The 24713-nt window shown below is 31.1% G+C and overlaps 1 protein-coding gene across 1 annotated transcript; it reads left to right on the forward strand.

The window, feature by feature from the left end:
- Positions 1 to 15779: 15779 nt before the first annotated feature.
- On the forward strand, positions 15780 to 17899 carry SmD2 (small ribonucleoprotein particle protein SmD2). The gene is made up of 3 exons (XM_088229688.1): positions 15780 to 15919; positions 15999 to 16251; positions 17647 to 17899. Coding segments are annotated over exons 1-3 (360 nt in total). The 5' UTR covers positions 15780 to 15917; the 3' UTR covers positions 17752 to 17899.
- The last annotated feature ends 6814 nt before the right edge of the window (positions 17900 to 24713 follow it).

Below are 24713 nucleotides of genomic sequence, written 5' to 3' on the forward strand. Positions count from 1 at the left end.
TTAGTTCCAAACGAAGCACAATATTGACAGAATAGAATAAGAAAGAATTCATGAGTTTAATTATACCTTGATAAAGAAGCTGCCTAGTGCTGAAGTGGAAGGAACGCTAGAGCGAGAAATCGAGTATTGATTCCATTTTTAGTTTTTGGGAAAAAAATATTAGGATTTTTAAAAAAGTTTACCATGAGGAGTGTTCCTCTGAAATTTTGCGGTCTGGCCCTAAAACACCGTGTATAGTACAGGAGAGTATTATCAGGAAGCTTATTCCCTTAAAATATGAACCTATGTGTATATTTATACTTTTCCTATTTAAAAATGTTATTACTATTTTATTTTATTTTTACATCTGAGCATGTTTTTCATTCTTTATTTTAATTCTTAACTTTTAATTACTTTTACAAATTTTCTTCATTTTTCATATTATTTTCCATTTGTAAATACTAATTACAAACTACAAACTTTAAAATATTTTTTGAACTTTAATTTTTATTTTTATTTATTTATTTATTTAAAAGCCTTTCTGGCTTTTACACGTTTTACACACATATATTCAAATAAAGACAGACATGTATTTTACAAAGAAGTAGAAAAAAATATTTAAATGATTTTTAGAAGAAAAAGAAAAATATCAAAAATATCATATTTACATATTAGTATAAAAGTGGAAAGAACAGAAGTGCATTTTTAAATATAAAGACAGAAATGCATTTTACACAAAGAAAGGAGCAAAAATAAAAATGAATTAAGAAGAGAATTTTTTTTTTTAATAAAAAATAAAAAAATCATTACCTACATATTAGTCGAAAATATATGAGGATACATAATAATACATACATATATTGTAGTAGAGAACAGGAGTACATTTTTGCGTATAGGTTGTATAAAAATAATCTTAAAATTATAAAAAGTTAGAGAAATACTTATTAAGAATACATATATAACTCAATAAACGGTAAACAATTGAAATCAACATTGTAAAATTAGGTATTACAATTTAAGATAGTAAATTGATACACTACCTTTTAAAATTTAAAAGTGTTATATTAAATATATCTACGTTATTTGCGTCATTTTTAAACAACTGTATGTTTTTTTATCCTTCTCTTTTCTGTACTTTCATTAATAACTTTACATATAATTTCTTTATAATATGGAAACTTCACTGGTCCATTAAAATTAAGTCTAACTGTGTAAAACATAAAACTATGTAACTGTACTGTATGTTTACTAATAAAACGAAAATAATAAAAAATAAACTAAAATTTTTTTTTTAAAACTATTTCGTTTCGTAAGTTCGTTCTTTTGTCATATATATTTGGATAATTTATATAACGCCATTTTTGCGAAAATCACCTTAAGGGCTCATAAATTCATCTTACTCTAACGCAATCAAAATCGTATTTTGCTCTCGTTCTCTCTTATACGAAACTAATGAATTTACGATACGAATTAGTTGCAAAATAAGGCCACTGATTCCCTTTGACGGTCGCCGGTAATTTCTTTTCAAAAGGTTAACTTTATTCTTGTTTATGTTAGTATACATGAACCAGTTACTTATGGAATACACAAAATGTCAAGTTTATTGTAAAATGTCTCGAGTTGGAATAAAACTTATCTGGAAAGTAATTATTTCACTCGCTTATAAAAAACATCGTATCACGGGGCAAACAACTTCATATTAATGACAAAACAAATTATTCGATGAAAAATACGAGTATATTACCTGGCAACGTAGAGGCCAATATTTATTACATTAGATTTATTAACATTGACGGGTATTTATATTATGGAACTTGTCTTATTGTCAAATCAAGAACTGAACATTTTTGTAATCAGGAAAAAAGACACTACAACACCAGCACCAGCGGTGCTATTCTGAACCGCTCTCGCGGCCGTAGAAAACACTTTCATCTCGTGTATTTTGTATGTAAATACCCGAGATTTTTTACGATCGTGAGAGCGTTTGGAATACCAGTCCAGTAGCTTAATCACAAATAACTAACGACGTTTAAGAAATTACAACAGGCATGGAGAATACCTTAGAAAGGGAATATAGAAGTCTAGGCATTTACAGGGCGGGCTTATGGCCTGTCGTTGACTGGTTTAAGTGGCCACTTTACGCACTGTGTAATGTAATTTGTTAATCTTAATGACTCCCGAGGGGGTGAAATCTAGTCTTTTGTCTACAAACATTTGGACAAACTCAAATATTGTAACTATCGACGTGCTTAAAAACATGCTAAGCATTTGAGCAATCACAATGAACAATAATGAACATGCTTAAATTATCGCAGTCATTAAATTTAACCAACAATGTCATACATATGAAACAAGGGGTAAAAAAAAGATAAGATTACCAATGAGGAAAAAACAGAATCTCAAAACTCATTGTACAAGGGATTGAAGCTGTACAATGAGTTACCTGAAGAAATAAAAGAAATAGATTAAATTGAAATATTTTAAATTAATTTGAAAAAATATATAATTAAGAAATTTTGATAAAAAAATTGTAATATTATTAAAAGTTTATATTAGTTCTTAAAATGTTATGAACTAACTAAATAAAGCAAAAATAAATAAGTCAACGCTTGTGTCGGTTCATCTTTTGTTTTCCTCGTAAATAAATGTAGTTTATTGGCGTTTACTATAAAAAATTTAAAAAAAATAAAACTGTGGCGACTGATTTTCTTGACATTTGACTTGCCAACCGTCGACTAAATGCAATAAATAGCATGATAAATAATAAATACATAAATAAAAATAGAAGTTTTGGAATAATTTCCAAATTTACAGCGGTGAAATTCAAATATGTGATTGCGCAGCAGGATTATACGTCGCGAAACTTAAATTTTTTGACATTTAATAATAGGTGTTCACGAATGTTGCATTATGATCGCGAATACGATAAACAACCGTGAGAAATTGTTATCACGTCGTTTATTAGCTCGTCGATAGTTATTTGTGATTGAGCTACAGGTGGACAATAACAAACGCTATCTTCATCGGTACATACCAAGACGGTATACTTAACTTATGTATTATCTCTGTCTACCTCGATATGCTCTACCGACTTGTCATCTCTGACGTCATATAATCGAATTCAACAAATAAGTGTCGCAGAAACTTTACTCCGCATTTCTTACAAAATTATAAATTAAAGAGTTCTCTTTTGTATTTTAAATAGGCTTCTGTGATGAAAAGTGACCACTCCAAAGCGATTTCTCACTTAAACATGATTTTTATATGACGAGAAGTCAGGGGGTCGGTAGTGTATCTTCGTAATCGCTGGGGAGAATTTATCTTCAGCTATACCGTCATGATGAAGGTATGACGTCCTTAGCTTCCAATTGTAATCGCGGCCCTGGTTCCCTTTGACGTTCGCCGATAATTTCTTTTCTTAAGGTTAACTTTATTCTTGTATATGCATGTACATTTATACATGAACCAGTTACCTATGAAATACACAAAATGTCAAGTTTATTGTTAAATGTCTCGAGTTGGAATTAAACTTATTTCGAAAGCAATTATTTCACTTATTTATAAAAAAACTGGGTATCGTTGGACGTACAGCGTCATATTAACGGCAAATCAAAATACTTATTGTAAAAGATATTACTGGCAACGGGTAAGCCAATATTCGATTAAATTTATTAATATTTAAAGCATTAAATTTGTGGTCAAACGTTTTACTAAATGTTATTAAATATTTGTATTTAACAACTTGCCAACTTTTCTATGTCTACCGATTTCAAGACGTACACGTCTCTTTGTCAGGACACCAATATCCAATTTTTAACCAAACAATATCAAGCCTGATTTTTATACAAATATCAATATTGGTATCTTATTGCTCAATAACAAAGATTTAATAGTTTTTCAAAGAATTCGGGGGTTTACCAATTAAATAAAATTAAATCCAATTCTTATCTTCCAGTTTTCGTTGGAGAAACATAATTTTTTTTTAATATTCGTGTTAAAGAACATATGATGTGTCTTCACAATAACAATTTCTCCGAATTTGCAAATCACATAATCAATTTTAATCAAGACTTTAATGAAGATACAGGAGTTTAAATCTTACATAAAAATAATATCGGATTAAAAGTTAAAAGTACCGTAGTAAGTTAAAAATTTCCATGATTTATAAAAATAAAATGATGTAGTAAAATAAATTTTAAATCACAAATACGCCGGTCATCTCACATGCGTGCACCCCCGCTTACAACCAATAACCGACTAAATCTCTTTTCATACACCGACCACAGAACAGCGTCTCTGTCTTCATTGTTGCGAGTTCTCTCTTATACAGATTTATTGCTGTATTAGCGTCTCACTCATTCTTCCCGTTATACAAATTTTACTTTCCAAATGCATTGCGAAAATGTCCATTTGAAGATAACAAAAAATACAGCTTGATCATTTCAAAAATATAAGAGAGATATATCAAGCCTTGTTATCGTATGTAAACTTGTGTGACATCGCAGCCACACGAGAATTAATAAATAAAAGTCAATCCACCCTAATTTTACCGTGCCGTGTGTACGATGCGTGTGAAATAGGCCTTACGTACTGACAGCAAACCTATAATTATTCATTTTCCTGTCAAAATAAATCATATTCAACTTCTGTTGATATCAAAATTACGTATTATTAAAGCAATTAAAGGTGTCCTTAATTTATCGGTTTGCAGCGATAATTTATAAGTTCGCCTCGTGGTGTAATGGTAAGTGTGTTTGCCTATCATACATGAGGTCTCGTATCTCATGTTCGATTAATGACAGCAATACTTCAAGCATGTCCAAATGTTTACAGACATGGCTGGATTTTACTCCGCAGGGAGTTATTAAGATTGAAATTCATTGCAACAGACGAGGAAAACATTTTTAAGTAGGGAAAATGGAAGTCTAAGTTTTTGACCTGTCATTGGCTTGTCAAAATTTTAATGCACTTAGAAAAAATACTGTAAAATTATTTTTTTTGCATTGCAATATTTCATTGTTTCTGGACTGGCATTGGAAGCGTAAGTCTGATAACCTTATTCGTGTAACGGATGATCAAACTATTCTGCATTTGGTTTACCAATGCAGTGCCCTATGCACCTCTGAGTGCGGAAAGGAGTATGACGATTATTTTTAGTGTAACATTTTATAGTGTTTCTGAAGCGTAAGCCCTGAAAATATTTAGATTTCCATCTTGCATTCTCCTTATAAATAATTCTTCAGATTTATCTGATGTGGTACCATGGTAGTGAGCGGACTTACGAATCAGAAATCCAAGGTTCGAACTCTACCACAACCTATTAATATTTTTCATTTTTAAGTAGTTATTTTCAAAACCGCCCTTAAGTTAAATCATCATAAACACCCGATAATGCAAAGGGTACTTCATTGTTCAATCAAATGCCACGTACCCTTATCATCTGTTACAGGGAGGTAAGGTCACTCTACAGATGCTAGTCCAAAGACAATTTATTTATTTACTTTAAGAAAGCAATAGCTATTAAAACGAAAAAGACAATATTTAAAAATTATAGGCTAATTATGGTTTTCTGTACATAACTAAATACAATGCCTAAAAAAAGAAAGTAGCCTAGAAGCTGAAATAATTCAGTCATATGTATGATTCTCAGCCACATCGATATGTCTCTTTTACTTTTTAAAAGTCAACAGATGGAAAATTTGAGGAAATGTGGACGTTTAAATATGGGCAAAATGGTGAACGTTAATTGCTCTCAAAAATGTTTGGCCTCTGTGTTGCAATAAACTTCAATTGCACAATATGGTTTATTAAAATATGGAAATATCACATACTACGAATACCGATAAAAATATATGAAATAGATTTAGAGTAATTAGTTGTATTTATAAAATCAATATGGATATTGTGGAGAAGTGTTTTCATACATAAATTTGAAAAAAATTATTTTTTAAATTACGTCGCTAAAAAAATACGACATGTTTGCCTTGATAGTTTTGACGTCAAGATTCGTGACAATGCTCTTAACAAATTCGAATCGTCAGGAACAAATAAACATGAATCGTGGCGTATAAGGAAGCGTGGCTAATGAAATGGCCATTTTCGCGGGAATTCAAAATTACAAATTTTAAAATATTTTTTATGTAAAAATAAGTAACAAAAAATATTTTTTTTACTGGACAGTATTTCATAGATCTTTATTACTTTAAAAATGTATAAAAAAGTTTTATTTCCTTATAACTGCCTATTTTTCTTCAACATCTTCATATATCTACTATTAATATGGCATTGTTTGTAAATACTTTTAGTGATTTTTTTATTTGTCCATCTTGAACGAGTTTGTCGACCTCGTGATGTAGTGGTCTGCGCATTTTCCTACTATGCAAAAGATCTCGGGTTCGATTTCCGACATGTTTGACATAAAATATTTATTGTAAAAGGCATTTTTACACTAAAATATTTCAAAGTCCCCGGACCGGCACCTAAAGGGTAAGACTGATCATTTTACCTTCATGTAACAAAAATGATCAAAATACGTTGCGCTTGGTTTGCCAATGCAGTACCCTATGCATCATAGGATGCGGAAAGGGATTTTTTATTTATTTATTGATTTATATATACGCCCAATGGGCATTTTTAAGTACATATTTATACATAGAAAATTATTATAAAGGAAAGTGAAAGACAATGGTTTATGGTAGACTTTGTGGGAGTGGAAGCGGGAGTGGAAGAGGTGTTTATTATTGAATTTGATTCAGTGATCGTATGAAAGAGGACAACTTGATATCAAAGAAATTAAGACTGGTATGATTGTTGGCAGACCTAAGAATTCTGGGCATAGGGGAATGAAAACCATAGCTAGTTCTATGGTTATCGGTATGAAAGAGTAAGTTTTGTCTGAGGTTTCTAGTTGGGATATTTAATTTTATTGAGCTCAGTAGTTCAGGCGCATCAAAGAGTGAGTTGAGAATTTTACTATAAGGTTGGATTTATTTCAACGGTCTTAAAGAGAAGATATATTTACGATAGTTTCTAACTCATTATACGTATATTAGTTTCCGGATAAGCCCAACCTCAAGCCTATCTTTCTGAAAAATCGATGTTGAACTGATTCAATATTTTTTATGTGAACTTCATAATATGGAGACCAGATAACAGAGGAATACTCTAGGTGCGGGCGAACTAGGGAACAGAAGAAGAACTGAAAATGAAATGATGATGATGAACGAGTAAAAACCGAAATAACGTGGTTTAATGCATTAAATATTTGTTTTAAGGAAAAAAAACCCAAACACAAATATTGAATATATTAAGACTTAAGTTACTGTATTGGTACACACAATATAACTATATCATTCTTTACTACAGGTTCACAAACATAATCTCTGCTATATGTAACATGAATCGTTTGATCTAATTATTGTACGAGACATACTTCACACGGTTTATTTATGAGATGATATTTGAGAAACTTGTATTATGACTTTACCTATATGTTTATTTATTTATCTTTGTTTACAATTAAACCTACACTAAATAGCTTGTCAACATGGACAAAGGAATATGATTTACTCACTAATCCATCAGCACAAATTATTTTTGCAAATAATCAAAAAATGCTTACTAAGTTAGACGTATCTTCTCTCACTGCTCTAGCTGTCAATAGTACCAATAACACGAAATCTGTGAAAATCTAGGAGTACTAATGCATGAACTAGTGATGAAACGGATAGTGGTTTAGCCGGATACCGGATATTCGGCGGCCCCTAATTCGGATAGGCGGACATCCGACCGCCGACGCCGGATCGAAATTTTTAATGGCCATAAATCAAAAAGGGTTAAAATGTTTTTATGATATTTTTAATGATGACTTTTTGATCAATGATTTGCATATCAACATGGTATAAACAAATGTATTCTTGAGCGCGGTCATAGCGCTGATAATACGACACACCAAAATTTTGGCTTAGTTTAAAAGTAGTAAAATACCACTGAACTTCTTCATTATAATAGTTTTTCAACAATGTTTGAGTATGATCAAATGCTTGCAGACTGGCAAGCTTTGATAAAGGTTTCAGCTCTTTTACTTCACAAAAGTCAACAGATGGAAGAGTTAAGGCAATGTGGATGTTCAAACATGGGCAGAATGGTGAATGTTACACAGTGTGTAAAGTGGCCACTTAAACCAGCCAATGACAGGCCATAAGCCCTGTAAAGGCCTAGACTTCCATATTCCCTTCTCAAAAATATTTTTCCTCTCCGTTGAAATAAATTTAAATAATAGTTTTTGTTTGTGGGCTTTATTTTTTTCCACCCAAGTATAATTTTAATTTTTTAAAAAACTTCCTATCCATATAAAAAAATGCCTATCATTTTTTATTTGCATGTTAAATTCTTTTTCTGGAGAGTACACTGAACACTAATGAACCTTTTTATGCAAAAAAGTCATTTTTTTTAAATAATGAGGGTTCTTTCATTTTTCCCAAACACGGTAGACATCAATAAATCAATTAAGTGGCGTTGATTTCATGAAATTTCGCCAGCTCAATCAATATTAGGTATCCGCTGGATATTGAGCCATTATCAAATATCCGGCCGGATAGGACGGATGCCGGATAGTATTCGGATATCAGTTTCATCTTGAATCTGAACATCTATTCTGGCGAGCTTATTCATATGAATTAAGTTGTAAAATATGTTTCAGTCTATACTCACTTAGATGGCTACAAAAATTCTAACCCATTCGTACAAAATGCTTACTCATACAAGCATTAATTCTACTCATTCTGGATTACGCCGATGTGTTCACGATCCATTTAAGATGTGAACTGCTTGATAACTCAAACGACTTCAAAATACACACAAGTATATATTCTATCTTGTGAAATATATATATCTGATTATCGTAGAAAACTGAAATATCTCAAAATTAGACGGCGCTCAGTGGTTTGTTATATAAATTCATTGTCGTAATTTCAAAAAATTAAATACACAATTCGATTTCTATATTAAAAGGTAAGCTTTTTCTAAGGCCGTAAGAGCGTTTCCAATATCATCCTTGAAGCCTTTCCAATCTGGGTCCCGATAAAAACGGTTTAGATCTTCCTCCTCAATCTGACATTCTTGCATTGCGGAATCCCGAACATGGATTCTGAACAAGTGAAATCCGCGGCTGCGAGCTATTTCTCATTATTAAAGAAAAACAAACTCGCAAAATATCAAGGTATGGTCGATATGAAGAGTGGTCTTTACAAGTACCTAGTACCTACCCCTGTAATTAAAATTTAACCAAAGGTGTTAACCTTAAGGATTAAAATGTCATCTAGGTAGGTTTTTGGATAATTTCTCCAACGTCAGTACCTATTTATCTCCACTTGAGAATACTGATGAAATAATTAGCATAGCCATTACGAATTCGCATCACATGATTTGGATTAATAAATAAATGCTTTTTGATGTTGCTAAATTTAAATACACTTTACAGCAAAAAAATATTTAGATTTTATTTCTAGGAAGACTTTGAAAAATAATAAATAAAAACAGTGCAGAGTTTATGTAATACGAAACTTTTATTGTAGGTACCCCATTTCACAGTTACTCCTTATGTGTGCTCCAATAATAAAATTGTAAATACATTTAATTTATAAATTATTTAATAAAAATATGTCTTAACCTACAGCTTGAATTTTGATGTACATTTTTTTCTTCGTAAATGCTTTTCCCCATACTGTAATTTTTTTTTACTTCTTTGTATAAAATTGAATTTTATGGCTTCGCCTTTCTCTGGTATTATGATCGTGTTCGGGTTGGCTTTGATCAAAGTTTTTTTCAAAATTCTGTGTTTTTATTAGAATTGATAATTTTGTGAAAGAATATCATTGTATTGTGAAATATTCCATATTTATACGTTACTACTTTTAAATTATTCGATATCAATTCTTCCTTTGTGTATCTATTTTTTTTTTAGGGATTATTATTATTTTCATATATTTTTTTTAAATCTTGAAATAGGGCACACCACATATTATATAGTAGGGCACACATAAACATATTCTTATGTGTGCTCTAATAATAACAATATACCAGTGGCGAATGGCGATTTTATTTACAGGTAAGCTATAAAAAAATATCATATGTTTGTACCTACATAGGAGGTACATAATATAATGTTAGGAATATAAACTATAAATTGATCTTTTTCTGTGCTTCTGTGTGATACAACAATTCTTATCCATGAAATCAACTCAAACTATGTAACTTCGTGATATATTATATTACATAGATATATTGTCCATTATTTTTAAATATATAACATTAAAAATAAATACTACTATGAATTCAGTTGATATTAGGTATCCAATTGAAATTTCAACTGGCCGCATTGTTCTTGTAATTAATAGTGCTAAAAATGGCCGCGTGGGGCGCTATACGTCCTGCAATATGACGCATGAAAGTAATTATGGTCTTATGTCAAAAGTACCATCTCAAAGAAAAATAGTCCTTAAGAAAACATGTTTGAAATACTGTTTTCCAAATCAAGAATCTTAAAATAATTTGTGTTATCTGCAAGTTTAATTGAAGAGAAAAACCCCGCACTAGGGTTAATACATTCAAAATATAGTATACTTATTTGTATGAAAAATAAGCTGGAATAATCAGCTAGTTTTTTGGCTCACCGCAGGCGCTGGGCGCGCTTTATTAAAATTTATATTTATATTAGGATAAAAATACAAACGGTGGAAATGATTTAAAATAAATGTTAATTACTTATCTGCTTTTCTGTAAATAAAGTTACAATAAAACATTATTATGGTTAGTCAAATATAATGGTTCGCCCCTGCAATGTATGTACATATATTTCATTTGCAAGTTATTTAACTCATATTTTTTAACTTCTGTTTGAATTTCGTTTTTTTCTCTTCTTAATTTTTTTCCCATTTTATAATTTTTTTAACAGCCTTAAATAAAATTGAATTTTGTGACTGCCTTTTTTCTAAGTGGGAGTCTGATTTTTACATTTTCTCTTGTATTGTGATTATGTTCATGTTGGTACTGATATTTTTTTTACAAAATTCTGTGTTTTTTTTTTAAATTAATAATATTATTAATAAACATCATCGTACTGTAAAATATTATTTGTTTATAAGTTTGTACTTTTAATTCATTTAACATCAAATTTACACTTGTGTATCGGTTTTTATTTTTCAAAATGATTCTTAAAGCTTTTGTAATATGGTTCGTTTATTTAAATTTTCTAAGTTTGATAAAAATAATATGATGCTACAGTAGTATGATATAATACACTTATGTCAACGTTTTTCCCAATCCTAGAAACATTTCTGAATCTCACTTTTCTGTGAGGACTTCAGCTCTGTTAGCGATTCAATCTTCGTCTACTCTATGGTCGTAAAACGTCGTAGTTTCATAGGGAATATTTCGGTAGTCAGATGGCAGAGTGGACCATCTGTAATTTTCAAAAATGTTCACGAGAGCTGAAATACGACTCAATATCAAGACTTCAATCCTCAAACCAAAATATTTTAGTGTTGCTTTTCAATATCAAATTATTATTCTAAATTATGGTGTTTTTTTTTTCTACGTGTATTTACTGAAATATTGGTTAAAACTTTTGAAAACAAAAAAACAGAAAATAATTCAGATGGTCCCTTTTGCCATCTGACTACCGATTTATTCTTTGAGAATAATAATTCTTGGGGAATAGGAAAAGTCGCAAGGGTCAACTTGGCCTGGCCATGTCCGGTGAATCAGTGGCTGATGCATGAATGCGGTCAAAAATAATAAATCATAACAGTTTTTTCAATGTGCACATCAAAAGACCTCTATAATGGATTCGGGTAAGTCAATAGGCTTTCAATGCAATATTTCACTGTTTGTAGACTGGCACCCGAATCGTTAGACTGATCACTTTACCCTTATGCATCAGACGATCGAAATACGCTGTATTTGGTGTAGATACCAGTGCAGTGATCTATGGATCACTGGTTGTGGGTAAATGGGTTAAGAGGATGATTTTAATTTTAAGCTTCTAATTTTAATTTTAACTTTTGATTTCAACTCTTAATATATTCTTATTCATATGTACATCTACTACCTGCATCTAATAAATTATTGTTGGTTGTGAATTTTTACAAATAAATTTAAATGTTCATGGAAGCAGAGAGAGAGGGAGGAAAGTAGAGTTGGAGCTGTACAATGTATTCTCCCTTTTATGCACTTTTTATTAAATATTCATATTTTTACTTTTTTAGAATTCAATTTTTTTCCCCTCTGCTCCTGCATTCATAATAAATTAGTGTGAAATCTGTAATTGGTCTTAATTTTTTTAATTGTTTTTTTGTACCTTGTTTTATATAAAGACTGTATGATTTCCTTAGTAAATTGTTAATCTTCACATTATTATATAATATCATTGTGATGATGAAATATTAGCAGTTGGCTCAAATGCGAAACTAAATATCAGCATTTACCATTCACATACTAAGCGCTTCGCATGCTAATGAAATGAATTAAAAATAAACAAAAAATATCGCTAATTTCCATCACTATCGTACATATTAAGTGAGTAAAGTCGAGAATAAAAACCTGCATTTTCTGAATCCATATTTGTACCGACGCAACGCGGTAATGTTGTAGGAACAATGTGACAATGGGTTCCATTTTATTCTGGCTTAAATGTCAAACGTCTGACAAACAAAGCTGTCAGACATACATTTATTTATACGGCCTTCGAATACATTGTTCTTTTAAATCAGGCATTCGCAACAATTCGTATTAATTTACTGAATAGAGAAATTTAAGCCATTTGAAATATTCCCCATGGTTGTTGCACAAAAATATAAAACAACACAACATGCATTTTAATAAGCAACCCTTACACGCAGTGCATAGTGGTAGACGTAGAAAAGTCGGTAAATGGTTATATAACCGTATTTGCAAATACAAATATTTAATATATTCATTATAGTCCTTAAAATATAGCTTGATTAAAATGACAGCTGTCAAACTAATGTCACTAGTGATGGGAAATTATTGATTACTGATCATGCACCGATTAAATTGATTTTATCAGTTTTTTCATGCAAACATGACACTGTTTCCGAAAATTGATTTAAAAACGCAAAAACAAGCCTATTATAGTGTGTTTAAGACAATTATTTACTAAAAAATAAACATTTATACTTTTTTTCATGAATAACAACAAATCAATTATTTTTCATTCGATTGACTTATGTTGATCAATTTGTCTCATCTCTAACATTTTTGCAAAATGACGTAACCTTGTAAGAACGTCGTTAATAATTAGGATTATTTTAGTTTTTTTTAGTTTTAAAGCTGATTTTGTCATTTTGTTGATTTGTATGTCAAGCATTGTATTGAAAAAATAAATTAACATGCCAGATACGAATAATTTTTCGTGTGTCAATATAAATCACTTCTTAGACGTTACTACAAAGTTATGTCCTCACTTTTTCTGACAACTGTCATTCTAATCAAGCTATATTTTAAGGACTATAGGTACTTTTATTTCAACTGTTATTCTGGTGAGTATTGAGTATTCCACATAAAATATCAACTCACCCGAATCCCTTCAACTGTCTATTCTTATTTAAATCCTGTAGGTAGATATTTGCATTTTAAAAATAGTAATGCTTTCGGGGCCCCGATTACAAAGGGGAAGGGAAAGTTAACAGAGTTATCTTCGACTATCTATAAAGAAAAAACGATATTTGTGTACGAAAATAAATATATTTGCCTAGACATTTAAAGTATCTTCATCGGTAACCTATAATTGAACATGCTTAAAAGAAAAAAATGTATGCATGTTCTGCTTTTCATTCAGAAAACTTAATTTTACTTTGTACATAAAATTGAAAAAAAATGTAAACTTCCCATTGTAATCGGGGCCCATGAATTCCCTTTTTCACCATAGACAAACAATATTTTCGGGTAGGGTCGTCACATGTAAATGTTGGCTACAATTTAATTTTGACATCTGATCAGGCTTGCCTGTTTTTTTAAGTTTACATTTACATAAGAATATTTTTTTCAATTTCACTGATACTAGTTTTTTTTATTAAATAACTGCTCAAATCTTTTTTTTAGATTCTAGAATTTGTTTAAACTTGAAACGTATCTAATTTTGTTACGCATGTAATTAGATAGACCTTCATCAATCAATTTAAAAAATCGGTAAAAAACTCAATTTTGCCCTGGGGTGAACAAACTACGATTTGATGTGTTGCTTCGGTTCATTTTTATTTTTTATACATTTTACGAAACTTCACCGCGCAATTAAATGCTTTCTTTTTTACCGCGTGTAAGAAAATATTTTTTATATGCAATTTACCGTAGCACTAAACTTCCTCGTTCTGACGCTAACGTTGCGAATGCATTGCCACAAAAAAAAACATAATGACACCGTGAGTGCCAAAAAATCCTTCAACAAATGGCATCAAATTAACAAAATATTTTCTCACTTGTTAAAAATAGTAGGTTATTTAACAAAATGTATGTAAAAAAAGAAACACCAAACAATATTGATAGATATCCATATTAAATAACTAGAGAGAAACACAGTAAAAATTTAATAGTAATCTCCTTATAACGTTTTTTTATATGACAAGCATTGGTTGCCAATTCATGAAATTTACTGAATTCAATATTGTCAAATTTCTACATATACCACAAACAGAAGTTACATGATATTTTTTGTATAATCGCCTACCACGCCTCTAAAATAAACCTACTTAGGTACTGATTCAATTGTTTGCTTATTTTAATCAGCTTGAAACTGAAATAAATTGTTTAAATTTATTATCATAAATTAATAACAATAACATAATTTAAACTCTTTGTATTTCGACTCATGGAAAATATTTTATTGATACAAAAACGAATTTAAATATATTAGTAAATCTTATACCCCGTTCAAATTGACTTTCATATTTTTTTTATAAATTCAAAAATCTCTTATGGTTCTTCTTATCAGTTTTTCTTACAAGGTATGTATGCGCATTGTGCATCCTATCTTATGTGAAAATAATCATTTACACTTCCTAAATTAGAAAAGCATATATTTAGGCGTTATCATTAGTATCTTACCTATTTGCTTAATGAAAAAAAACTGGATAACTTATTTTCAATTATATTATATCTGCAAACTTGTACAATTGCATACCATTTTATTATCTACGTTCTTAGTTCTTACTGTCATCACAATGACAGAACTTTCTATGTTCGGGATTTTTAAAACTTATTTTTAAATTCCCATCTAGCTTAAACATAGATAAGTAAAAACACAATAAACATAATAACAACACAAACAGAAAGGAATAACAATATGAACTGAAACAAATTTATGTCTTGAAAAATTCTTATCACATTTACAAAAAAAAAATGAGATCAATGAATTTAAATTTAACTGCACCAAATTATCTACAAAAAAAGACTTCTTAATTATTTAATAACTATTTTAGCATATTAAACCCATAATCTATTTTTAAATAATATTACAACAAACAATATTTTTTTAAACCAGCTCTTTTTTGTTATTCTTGTATGTATGTATTATTTTTGTGTTTAACTCTTATTTGCGTACAAAAATAACAGTATTTTTCTTTTTACGCTTCGTTGTTTCTAGATACGCACATTTGTTATTTTATTTTAATTTGTAAATATTGTCACATGTAGAAATTAGCACGGGTAAAATCAAACATTAAATTCTTAACAACATACCCCGAAAAAAGATAAGATTCCACCATCTTTGTATAAAGAAGTGGATAGACAATAAGAGCGTAGACAAACTAACTGTCACAAAAACTAAAAACAGACTTCTCGCTTCTCGTTTTCAGCGTGCTTTGAAACGTATTGTCGGCGTTTGTTAAAAATTAGGGTGTTCAACTTTCTGAATAAAAAAAACTATGTTAGTATATTGATTTCATGCTTTATTTGACGAATTCTTTTCGTTGTCCTCTTGCAACTAAGTATTTTGCTCGTTTCAGGACTTCTGCCGCCAAACCCCGTTCAGAACTTAGCCTGGAGGAGCTTGCAAAAATTGAAGAAGAAGAATTTAGCACCGGTCCACTGTCGGTTCTTACTCAATCGGTGAAAAACAACACACAAGTTCTGATCAATTGCAGAAATAACAAGAAGCTACTGGGTCGCGTTAGAGCGTTCGACCGCCATTGTAATATGGTTTTGGAAAACGTAAAGGAAATGTGGACAGAAATGCCTCGCACCGGGAAGGGAAAAAAGGTTAGAATTTAGACGCTATTTTATATGTAACCGATCATTATGACATTATAACATGACTGTTTTTATTCGCGAATGCAATTAAGAAACCCCGATTTTTTAGGTTAGGTTGCCGGTACTAATAAAAAAGTATCGTAAAGGCTTTATCAAATTATTATTATTCTTCTTTCCGTGCCATATCAGGTCTCCCCGACGTTGGCGATCACTCTAGAGTAGGCATTCCGGTCCTGCGCCAACTGGAACAGCGCCTCAACCCCGCGCACTCCCGTCCACCGTCCAGTCGCGGATGTTTCTCAGCCAGGACATCTGTCGCCTTCCAACTCCACGCTTTCCCTCGATCTTTCCCATCATGATCAGCTGTAGAAGCGTATATTTGCTTCCACGCATGATATGGCCCAGATATGCGAGTTTTCTGTTTCATTGAGGACAGTAGTTCTTTTTCGGCACCGGCTCGTCTCAGCACCTCCACGTTTGTCACTAAATCTATCCACAGAATTCTCAGCATTCTCCGGTGAAGCCACATTTCAAAAGCCTCTAATCGGTTCACGGAGTTCACCTTGAGAGTCCATGTTTCAACCCCGTAGAGCATTACTGACCATACATAGCACTTGACCATCCTCTGGCTCAGTTTTAAATTAAAACTATCACTGCAGAAGAATGATTTCATGCCATTGAATGCTGATCGTGCTATCTCTATTCTGCATCTAATTTCCCTATCTGGATCCAAATCAGAAATGATTTGACGGACGAAGTATTTAAAGTTAGTCACTCTCTCGATTATTTGACCATTTATTCGCAATACAGCATTATTGTGAGGGTTTCGGCTAAACACCATCATCTTTGTTTTGGCCTCATTTATGTTCAAGCCCATTACTCTACCAGTTTCTTCAATTTTACTAAGAAGTCCCTGCAGAACATGTGCGTTGTCAGTTAGGATAACGGTATCGTCAGCATATCTGATGTTAGTGATAATTTCGCCGTTAATTCTTATTCCTTTCCTGACATCAGGGAGTGCATTCTTATATGCTACTAGACAAAAGGATAAAATAAGACTACCATTATTGAAAAGAGCTGAGTCGCAAAATTGTTTGATGTATAAGGGTTTAAAAATGTATGATGAGATGCCTGAATGTATGAAGAATGAAAAGTGTCTGAAAGAATTTAAAAATAAATGTATAAGTTACTGTAAGGAAATGTAAATATATATAGATGATGTAAATGTATATAATAATTTATATTAGTTTTAATATAAGGTAACTTAAGAAATAAATAAAAATAAAAAAAAAATAAAAAAAATATCTTGTCTGAGTATAAGTTAAAAAGTAAGGCCAATAATATGCAGCCTTGTCTCACTCCACGCTTCATTATTATAATTTATTCTTATTTTTCTGTTTTCAGGGAAAAGCTGTCAACAAAGATAGATTCATATCCAAGATGTTCTTGAGAGGTGATTCTGTGATTTTAGTTCTAAGAAATCCCCTTGCTACAGCTGCTGGCAAGTAAACACCGCATCAATCCGACATAACATAAACACTTAACTTGATAATTTCAATTTTATCTGGTTTCTTCCGTATACATATTGTGAAATCATCAATATAACGTCTTTGTGCCGGCAATATCTATTAGAGTCTTATAATATTAGAAATCAAATACTGATTTGAGTCTACTGGACACTTTTTTTTATTTTTACAAATATAAAAATAAAAACTTCATGACAATTGTTTTGCCTTCTTAGGGCATTTTCAAACGAATGTGAAGATTATATGGATTGAATGTCCTTATATAGTTATATAATTCAAGGTACTTAAGTAGAAACTATATAAGGACATTCAATCCATATAATCTTCACATTCGTTTGAAAATGCCCTAATAAGGCGAAACAATTGTCACGAAGTTTTTATTTTTATATTTGTAAAAATAAAATAAAGTGTTCAGTAGACTCAAATCAGTGTTTGATTTCGTAAAATTATAAGTTTAAATATGGAGTTCTACAAAATAAACACCAAATCAATCAATAATCTATTAGAGTCCTTAAAATATAGCTTGATTAGAATGACAGTTGTCAGCAAAAGTGACGACATAACTTTGTAGTTACGTCTTAGAAGTGTTTTATATTGACACACGAAAAATCATTTGTATCTGTGGTATGTTAATTCATTTTTTTAATACAATGGTCGACATATAAACCAACATTAATCTATAAAATCAGCTTTAAAACTAAAATAAACCTATTAACGACGTTCTTACAAGGTTACATCATTTTGCAAAAACGTTAGAGATGGACAAATTGATCAACGTAAATTGATCAAATAAACAAATAATTAATTTGATGTTGTTCATGAAAAAAGTATAAATGTCTTATTTTTTGGTGAATAATTGTCTTAAACACACTATAATAGGCTTGGCGTTTTTAATCAAGATTCGGAAACCGAGTTTCATATTTATTGTGTATGCAGACAATTGGTAGAATTCATTATTAGAGTTAGTTTGAAAATGTCCTAACAAGACGAAACGCGTAACAATATACCCTTTGTATATTTTATAGAAAATAATGTAGAATTATAATCCAATAAACTTGTTTTATTTTGGATACATTACCAAATCAAACAGAGTTTCATGTTTGCATGAAAAAACTGATAAAATCGATTTGATCGGTACATGGTCAGTGATCAGTAATTTCCCATCACTATTGACATTAGTTTGGCAGCTGTCATTCTAATCAAGCTATATTTTAAGGACTATAGTGACCAAACAAAACAAGATTGCCAAAATGAGTTGTTTTTATCGTTAAACCTTAAGAGTTCATTAAAAGGCATAAATTAATGTGAAAATTTGTTAATTGTTATTAAACTCATCCTCCGAAACAAACTAAAGGTCGCAGGTCACGCGGCCAAGTGACCAGCCGTAAGATGCGCCCGAGTACAGCCGAACATAATTCGACTCATCTCGACTGCAAGATTCAACCGAGCTGAAGTTTCAGCCAATATTTAGCCGAAACCGAGACCGTGGCCCAAATTTGTTTTATTGACCGAAACCAGAACTTCGGTTTATCACTCATATCTATTAAGTGAACTTTCCTTTTTAAAAGTGTTTTTAATTTCTCGTTAAGATTATACAATTTTGTTTGAACAAAATATATTTTTTTTTAAATTAAATTACCTAATTTTCCTTTTTTATATCAATAAAAAAAATGTGTAAAACAATAATCCATCATCGAAAGATACATTGTTTTATTCATCTCCTGAACAATTTAAAAATTATTACTTAACAAATATTGCCGGCGCAATGACGATTAGTAATTCACGAGTTAAATTAGGTAGCTATTGTGAGTCTGCTGTGGTAAGAAAATCTGCAAAAAGAATTGGAAGGGTCGAGTCACTGGAATATAACAATGCCGTCATAATAAAGAAAAACGTTTCTACATAAAATGGAGAAAATAAGTATTTTGTAACCCGAAATTAAAAAATTCGCTGTGTGGAAAATATTACAAAAAATAAGTATATTATTATGCAATAGCATGTATTATGGTTTGGCCTAACGGAATATATATAATAATTTTAATAAATTTTACGTTATATATTTAAAAATTAACATTTTCTTTTTAGCAAAAAAAATACAAGAAAATATCTTTTACTGCAATGAAAAGACGTTTCTGGCTAAAAACGCCCTTTTTATTTAGTAATTAAGTAAATGTCTTTCTTTCTTAGTGTTAATATGCCAATAGATTCTACTCAACTAAATAAAATAGACGTTACTGGTCATTTACCATTTACAACCTAATAATCAATTAACTTCAAAATTAACAGCAGATGCGCCCATCGTAAATTTAATTGAATACGAGTAGGTAAAAATAAGTCAATTACCTATCCTCTAAAAAACCAAGTATTTTAATCAGTCTTTTATAAATATATAAGTCAGAACAGCCTTTTATATTTAGTAATCCTCGGGACTTTTTGCAGTTAAGTCTCATTTATTAGTGAAAATAATAGGGTTGTGGTTATTTTAAGAACATAATTCAAGTACCAGTAGATGCATATGTTTTTCCTGATTCCCAATATGTATTCAACTCATTTTTGAAAAAAAAGTTAGATGCGTCCTTTCTTATGACAGCAGAATAACGCAGGTCATAAGCCCTTTAAATGGCTATGCTTTCATATTATACCCTTCTTGGAAAGGTTCTCAGTAACGGACGATCAAACAAAACGGTCCTTGCGCTAATTAGACTAATGGATTGTTAAATGTCAATGGGTGTAACATTTAAACATAGTTTCACTGATCTGAAAGATGCCGATCTCCAAAGTAATAATGTTCAGCTGCTTCAACAATATTGTCTGCTCCCATGTTGTGGACGGGATCCCTGCCGCTGGGTAGACCGGTGCATTCGGTTTTAATGAACTTGACACTAACCGAGGTTGGCAATATTCATCAACGATTAAACCGGATTTTCGATAATGCTAATACATACAGTTTGGTCGGACTTTCTAAAAAGTTACGTTATATTGAGTTTACATAAAAATCAAAACAATTTAATGATAATAAAATAAATGAAACAATTGTGTTTTTAACCACTTATATTTTTTTTTACACCGACTGGTTTAAAGCTAAACAAGCTTCTTTATTTTAGTCCACTCCTGTCTAGTTTCGAACGTATCCATCTCACATTACCATCTTGATTTATTAATTTCATTTCATGCAGCGTACTGATAAAATAAAATAGGAAATCATTAATTTGTTAAATATACCTTGAGAAAGAAGCTTGTTCAACTTTGAAACCGGTCGGTGGAAAAAAATAATTAGTGGTTAAAACAAAGTTGTTTTATTTATTTTATTATAATGAGTAACCACAAAGCTTCAAATATAAAATTTACTAATAATTGTATATATCTGTAATCCAGTGAAACTACCCTTCTCTATCTCTTTCTGTTTCTTACAACAGTTATCTTATGATTAAGTACCTAATATTAATTTTTCAAATAAATAGGTCGTGGAATTGTAAAACTATTCATTACAATTCTTAGTGTGTGTTATTTTGTAAAAGCGAAAAATGATAATCTAATGGATATCTGTAAGTTTTTTTTATATAAATCCAATGTAAGAATAAATATTTTAAGATTCCTAATACCAGTCTTTTAATTATTTCTAATTAAATAAGATCTAAATTAAATTGTGCGAGTACTTGCTTACAAATTGTAAGCAAGTACTCGCACTATAAAATTGCTATCAAGAATCGAATAACGGAGGTTAGTTGGGTCAGGATCAGGCGTAACTACTTCTTAGTAGATATTCTAAAAGTCAAAATAAAGCACGCATGAGAAATGAAACAATAATTTATTTTGCTTTATAGATTTTTTATTCATTGTAACTTTAATATGTAGCATTCAGTCCTTGATATTTTACAACTATAAATGTTTCGTACAACTTACAATTCAAATTGTTTATAATTGAGTCATTTATTTACTCAAATTGTAATAAATATTAATATACTGACATCTGTAAGAGGATAATCATATAAGTTGCCAACGCGCCACCCAGCTGAAAAAATACCTTTAAATTATTACTGATTCATTTACGCTAATCTTTTTGTTACAGAAAATAAAATTCTTATGTTTCGGATGCCAATAATTAATGTAGACTAAGTAGAGAATTAAACCCTGTATCTCTTGCATATAAATAAATTGCCGTAAATGTGAGAATTATCGAACAATTTCCCTTATGTTGCATGCCAGCAAAATTCATCTTTTAATTACAAATAAACGTTTAGAGAATTATATTAATTGTCAAATTCCCTGCGAGCAAGCAGGTTTTGAGGCAGGGAGGGGTACACGGGAGCAGATCCTTAACATTCGTCAGATGATAGAGAAGTGCCGTGAGTTCAATGAGCCAATGTTACTGTGTTTTATCAACCACACAAAGGCCTTTGACTGTGTATGTTGGCAACGTATGTTTGAGATCATGCTAGAGATGGGTGTGCCACAGCATCACATTACTGGTGAAAAATTTATATATGGATGGGTCAGCAAGAGTAAGGATGGAGAATGCACTGTCAGCTCCATTTAAAGCAGAAAGAGGTGTGCGTCAAGGTTGCATCTTGTCGCCAAAACTCTTCAACCTTTACGGTGAATATATTATGAGAAGAGCGCTGGATGGGTGGAATGGTGGTGTCAAAGTGGGAGGTCAACAAATATCAAATCTGAGATATGCAGACGACACGACACTGATTGCCAAAGATGAAACCGAGCTAGCAGAAGCCTTCAGACGGAGTTGGAGAGTGAGGCTCTGGGTCTGAAAATAAATAAAAGTAAGGCAGTCTCCTTAGGACAAGACAGATGCGAGACCTTGAACTGATAGATGACTTGGTGTACCTCGGCTTGCTTATCTCCAACAACGGCAGTTGCAGACCTGAGATTGGTCGCAGGATTCAAATGGCCAAAGAAGCAATGAACCGTTTGAAGAAGATTTGGCGAGATCTAGGTATATCAATAAACACGAAAAAGCGGTTGATGGAAGCCCTGGTATTCTCTATTTTCCTATATGGAGCTGAAACGTAGACAATGCGTGCCTACGAGAGGAAGAGGATTGATGCATTCGAGATGTGGTGTTGGAGAAGGCTGTTGTAAGTGCCTTGGACAGCCAGAAGGACGAATGCATCGATACTGGAAGAGCTCCATATTACAACTCGTCCATCAGTGGTGTGTTTGAGAAGGATACTGTCTTTCTTTGGGCATATTGCTAGACGTGAGCCAGACAATCTAGAAAAGGCAATAATGTCTGGCCGAGTGGAAGGTAGGAGAAGCCGGGGTAGAATCCCATATAGATGGACTGACCAAATAAAGGTAGCTACGGGGCTAAAATTTTGTGAGTCAGTTCGTCGGGCTGAGGACAGACTGGAGTGGAACAGACTAATCGGAAGTATTCATGGTTATCACGATCCTCAGCATTGAGAGACCGACTTCGAAGAGAGATCTCTTGCATGGCAGTTTGTGAAGTAATATAAAAATAATAAACTATAAATTAGTATGACACTTTACCATTTATGATAACACTATATCACAGGATAATTACTACAACTAAGGAACTTCAAAATTAGCATTTGTTTTTTATCCTTCATCATGAATGCTACACACAGAAAAATCCTGCATTCAAATCATCATAAAATGATTTTAATGAATCACGGCCCTATTTGTAGCGTTCATGGAGCAAGATACAAATATGTATTTTAAGGAGGTAACTCAAAAATGTTGATTTATACATTAACTAGTTGTAGTAATTACCCCACTATATATTATTCAGCTATTTATTTGAGCTTGCGTGCCTTGTGTAAGTATTTTTTAAAAACCAATTATCACATCGATGTCTTTAGCGTGAGTCTTGTAAATTTTAAATATCAATGTATATGTTCCTAATCAAATAGAATTTAATATTCTGTTCATATTGTATTTTATAACATTATGTACCTAGCTGCTTTAAGCCTTTAATTGTATTTTTTTAGCTTATTAAAAAAAAAGAATTTAAAAAAATAGAAATATATATATATTGCTTTAATTTTTTTAAAACCAACTTAACTTTTAAACACAGTTCTATATTTTATTACTTTATATTGTATTTTTTTTAAATTTATGTTAATACACTCATCTTTTTATTTTTATACCAACTATACTTCTTAACACTGTTCCTTTATTTTATTTCTTTATATTGTGTTTTTTTTTAAAAATCTATGTGGTTTATATACTCATCTTCTTTTTTTTTATACCAACTTTACTTCTTAACACTGTTCTATCTTTTGTTGCTTTATATTGTATTTTTTAAATTTAATGTTGTTTATATACTTATATTTAGTAAAACTTGCATGTATGTAAAAGCCTCATGGGCGTGAAAAAATAATAAAATAAAATAAAAAATAAGAAACTTAAAATATTCAAAAGCAACGTCGCTTAAGGTTTAGCATCACAATCATGGATGGAAGCTTCTCTTTTAAATAATTTTATTCAGTTGGATTAAATTGATTTCAAATTGTTTGTGCTTAGATGATTCAAATTACAGATTCGTTTTAAGGTAATTTAGGAAGAAAATGTATCCTTACTGTGAAGTAGAGAGAATTGTTGATAGTGAATAAGTCGCCTGCTGTAAACTCTGGCTTAACGTGGAGCATATGGGTTCCAAACTGATGAAGCTGTAAAAGCGTAAGTAATATTTTCATAACTTTCAAAAATTTTAAAGCCCTTGATGTACCTGAGACATGCCTAATATATCATTGTTGCGCCTGCAAAATCCGTTATGTGATTTTACTTTTTTAAAGTATTTTATATTTCTCAGTATTATACAACTTTGTTTCTCATTAGAATTGCACAGATTTGTTATAACATATTTTTCCTTTTGTCATCAATAAAAAATTTTTTTTTTAAAAAATTGTCATCAAAGGGTGGTGTTTAAATCAGTGGTGTCCAACCAAATTTGTACCAAGAGCT

This window comes from Micrasema longulum, unplaced genomic scaffold, assembly GCF_059751315.1.
Source record: "Micrasema longulum isolate JH-2025_06_02 unplaced genomic scaffold, ASM5975131v1 h1tg000696l, whole genome shotgun sequence".
Classification (NCBI taxonomy): domain Eukaryota; kingdom Metazoa; phylum Arthropoda; class Insecta; order Trichoptera; family Brachycentridae; genus Micrasema; species Micrasema longulum.

Excerpts from the sequence above, each read along its gene's own strand:
- SmD2 (XM_088229688.1), top strand. Across the intron at positions 16,252-17,646 it reads GCACCGGGAAGGGAAAAAAG|GGAAAAGCTGTCAACAAAGA; the intron begins GTTAGAATTTAG and ends TTCTGTTTTCAG.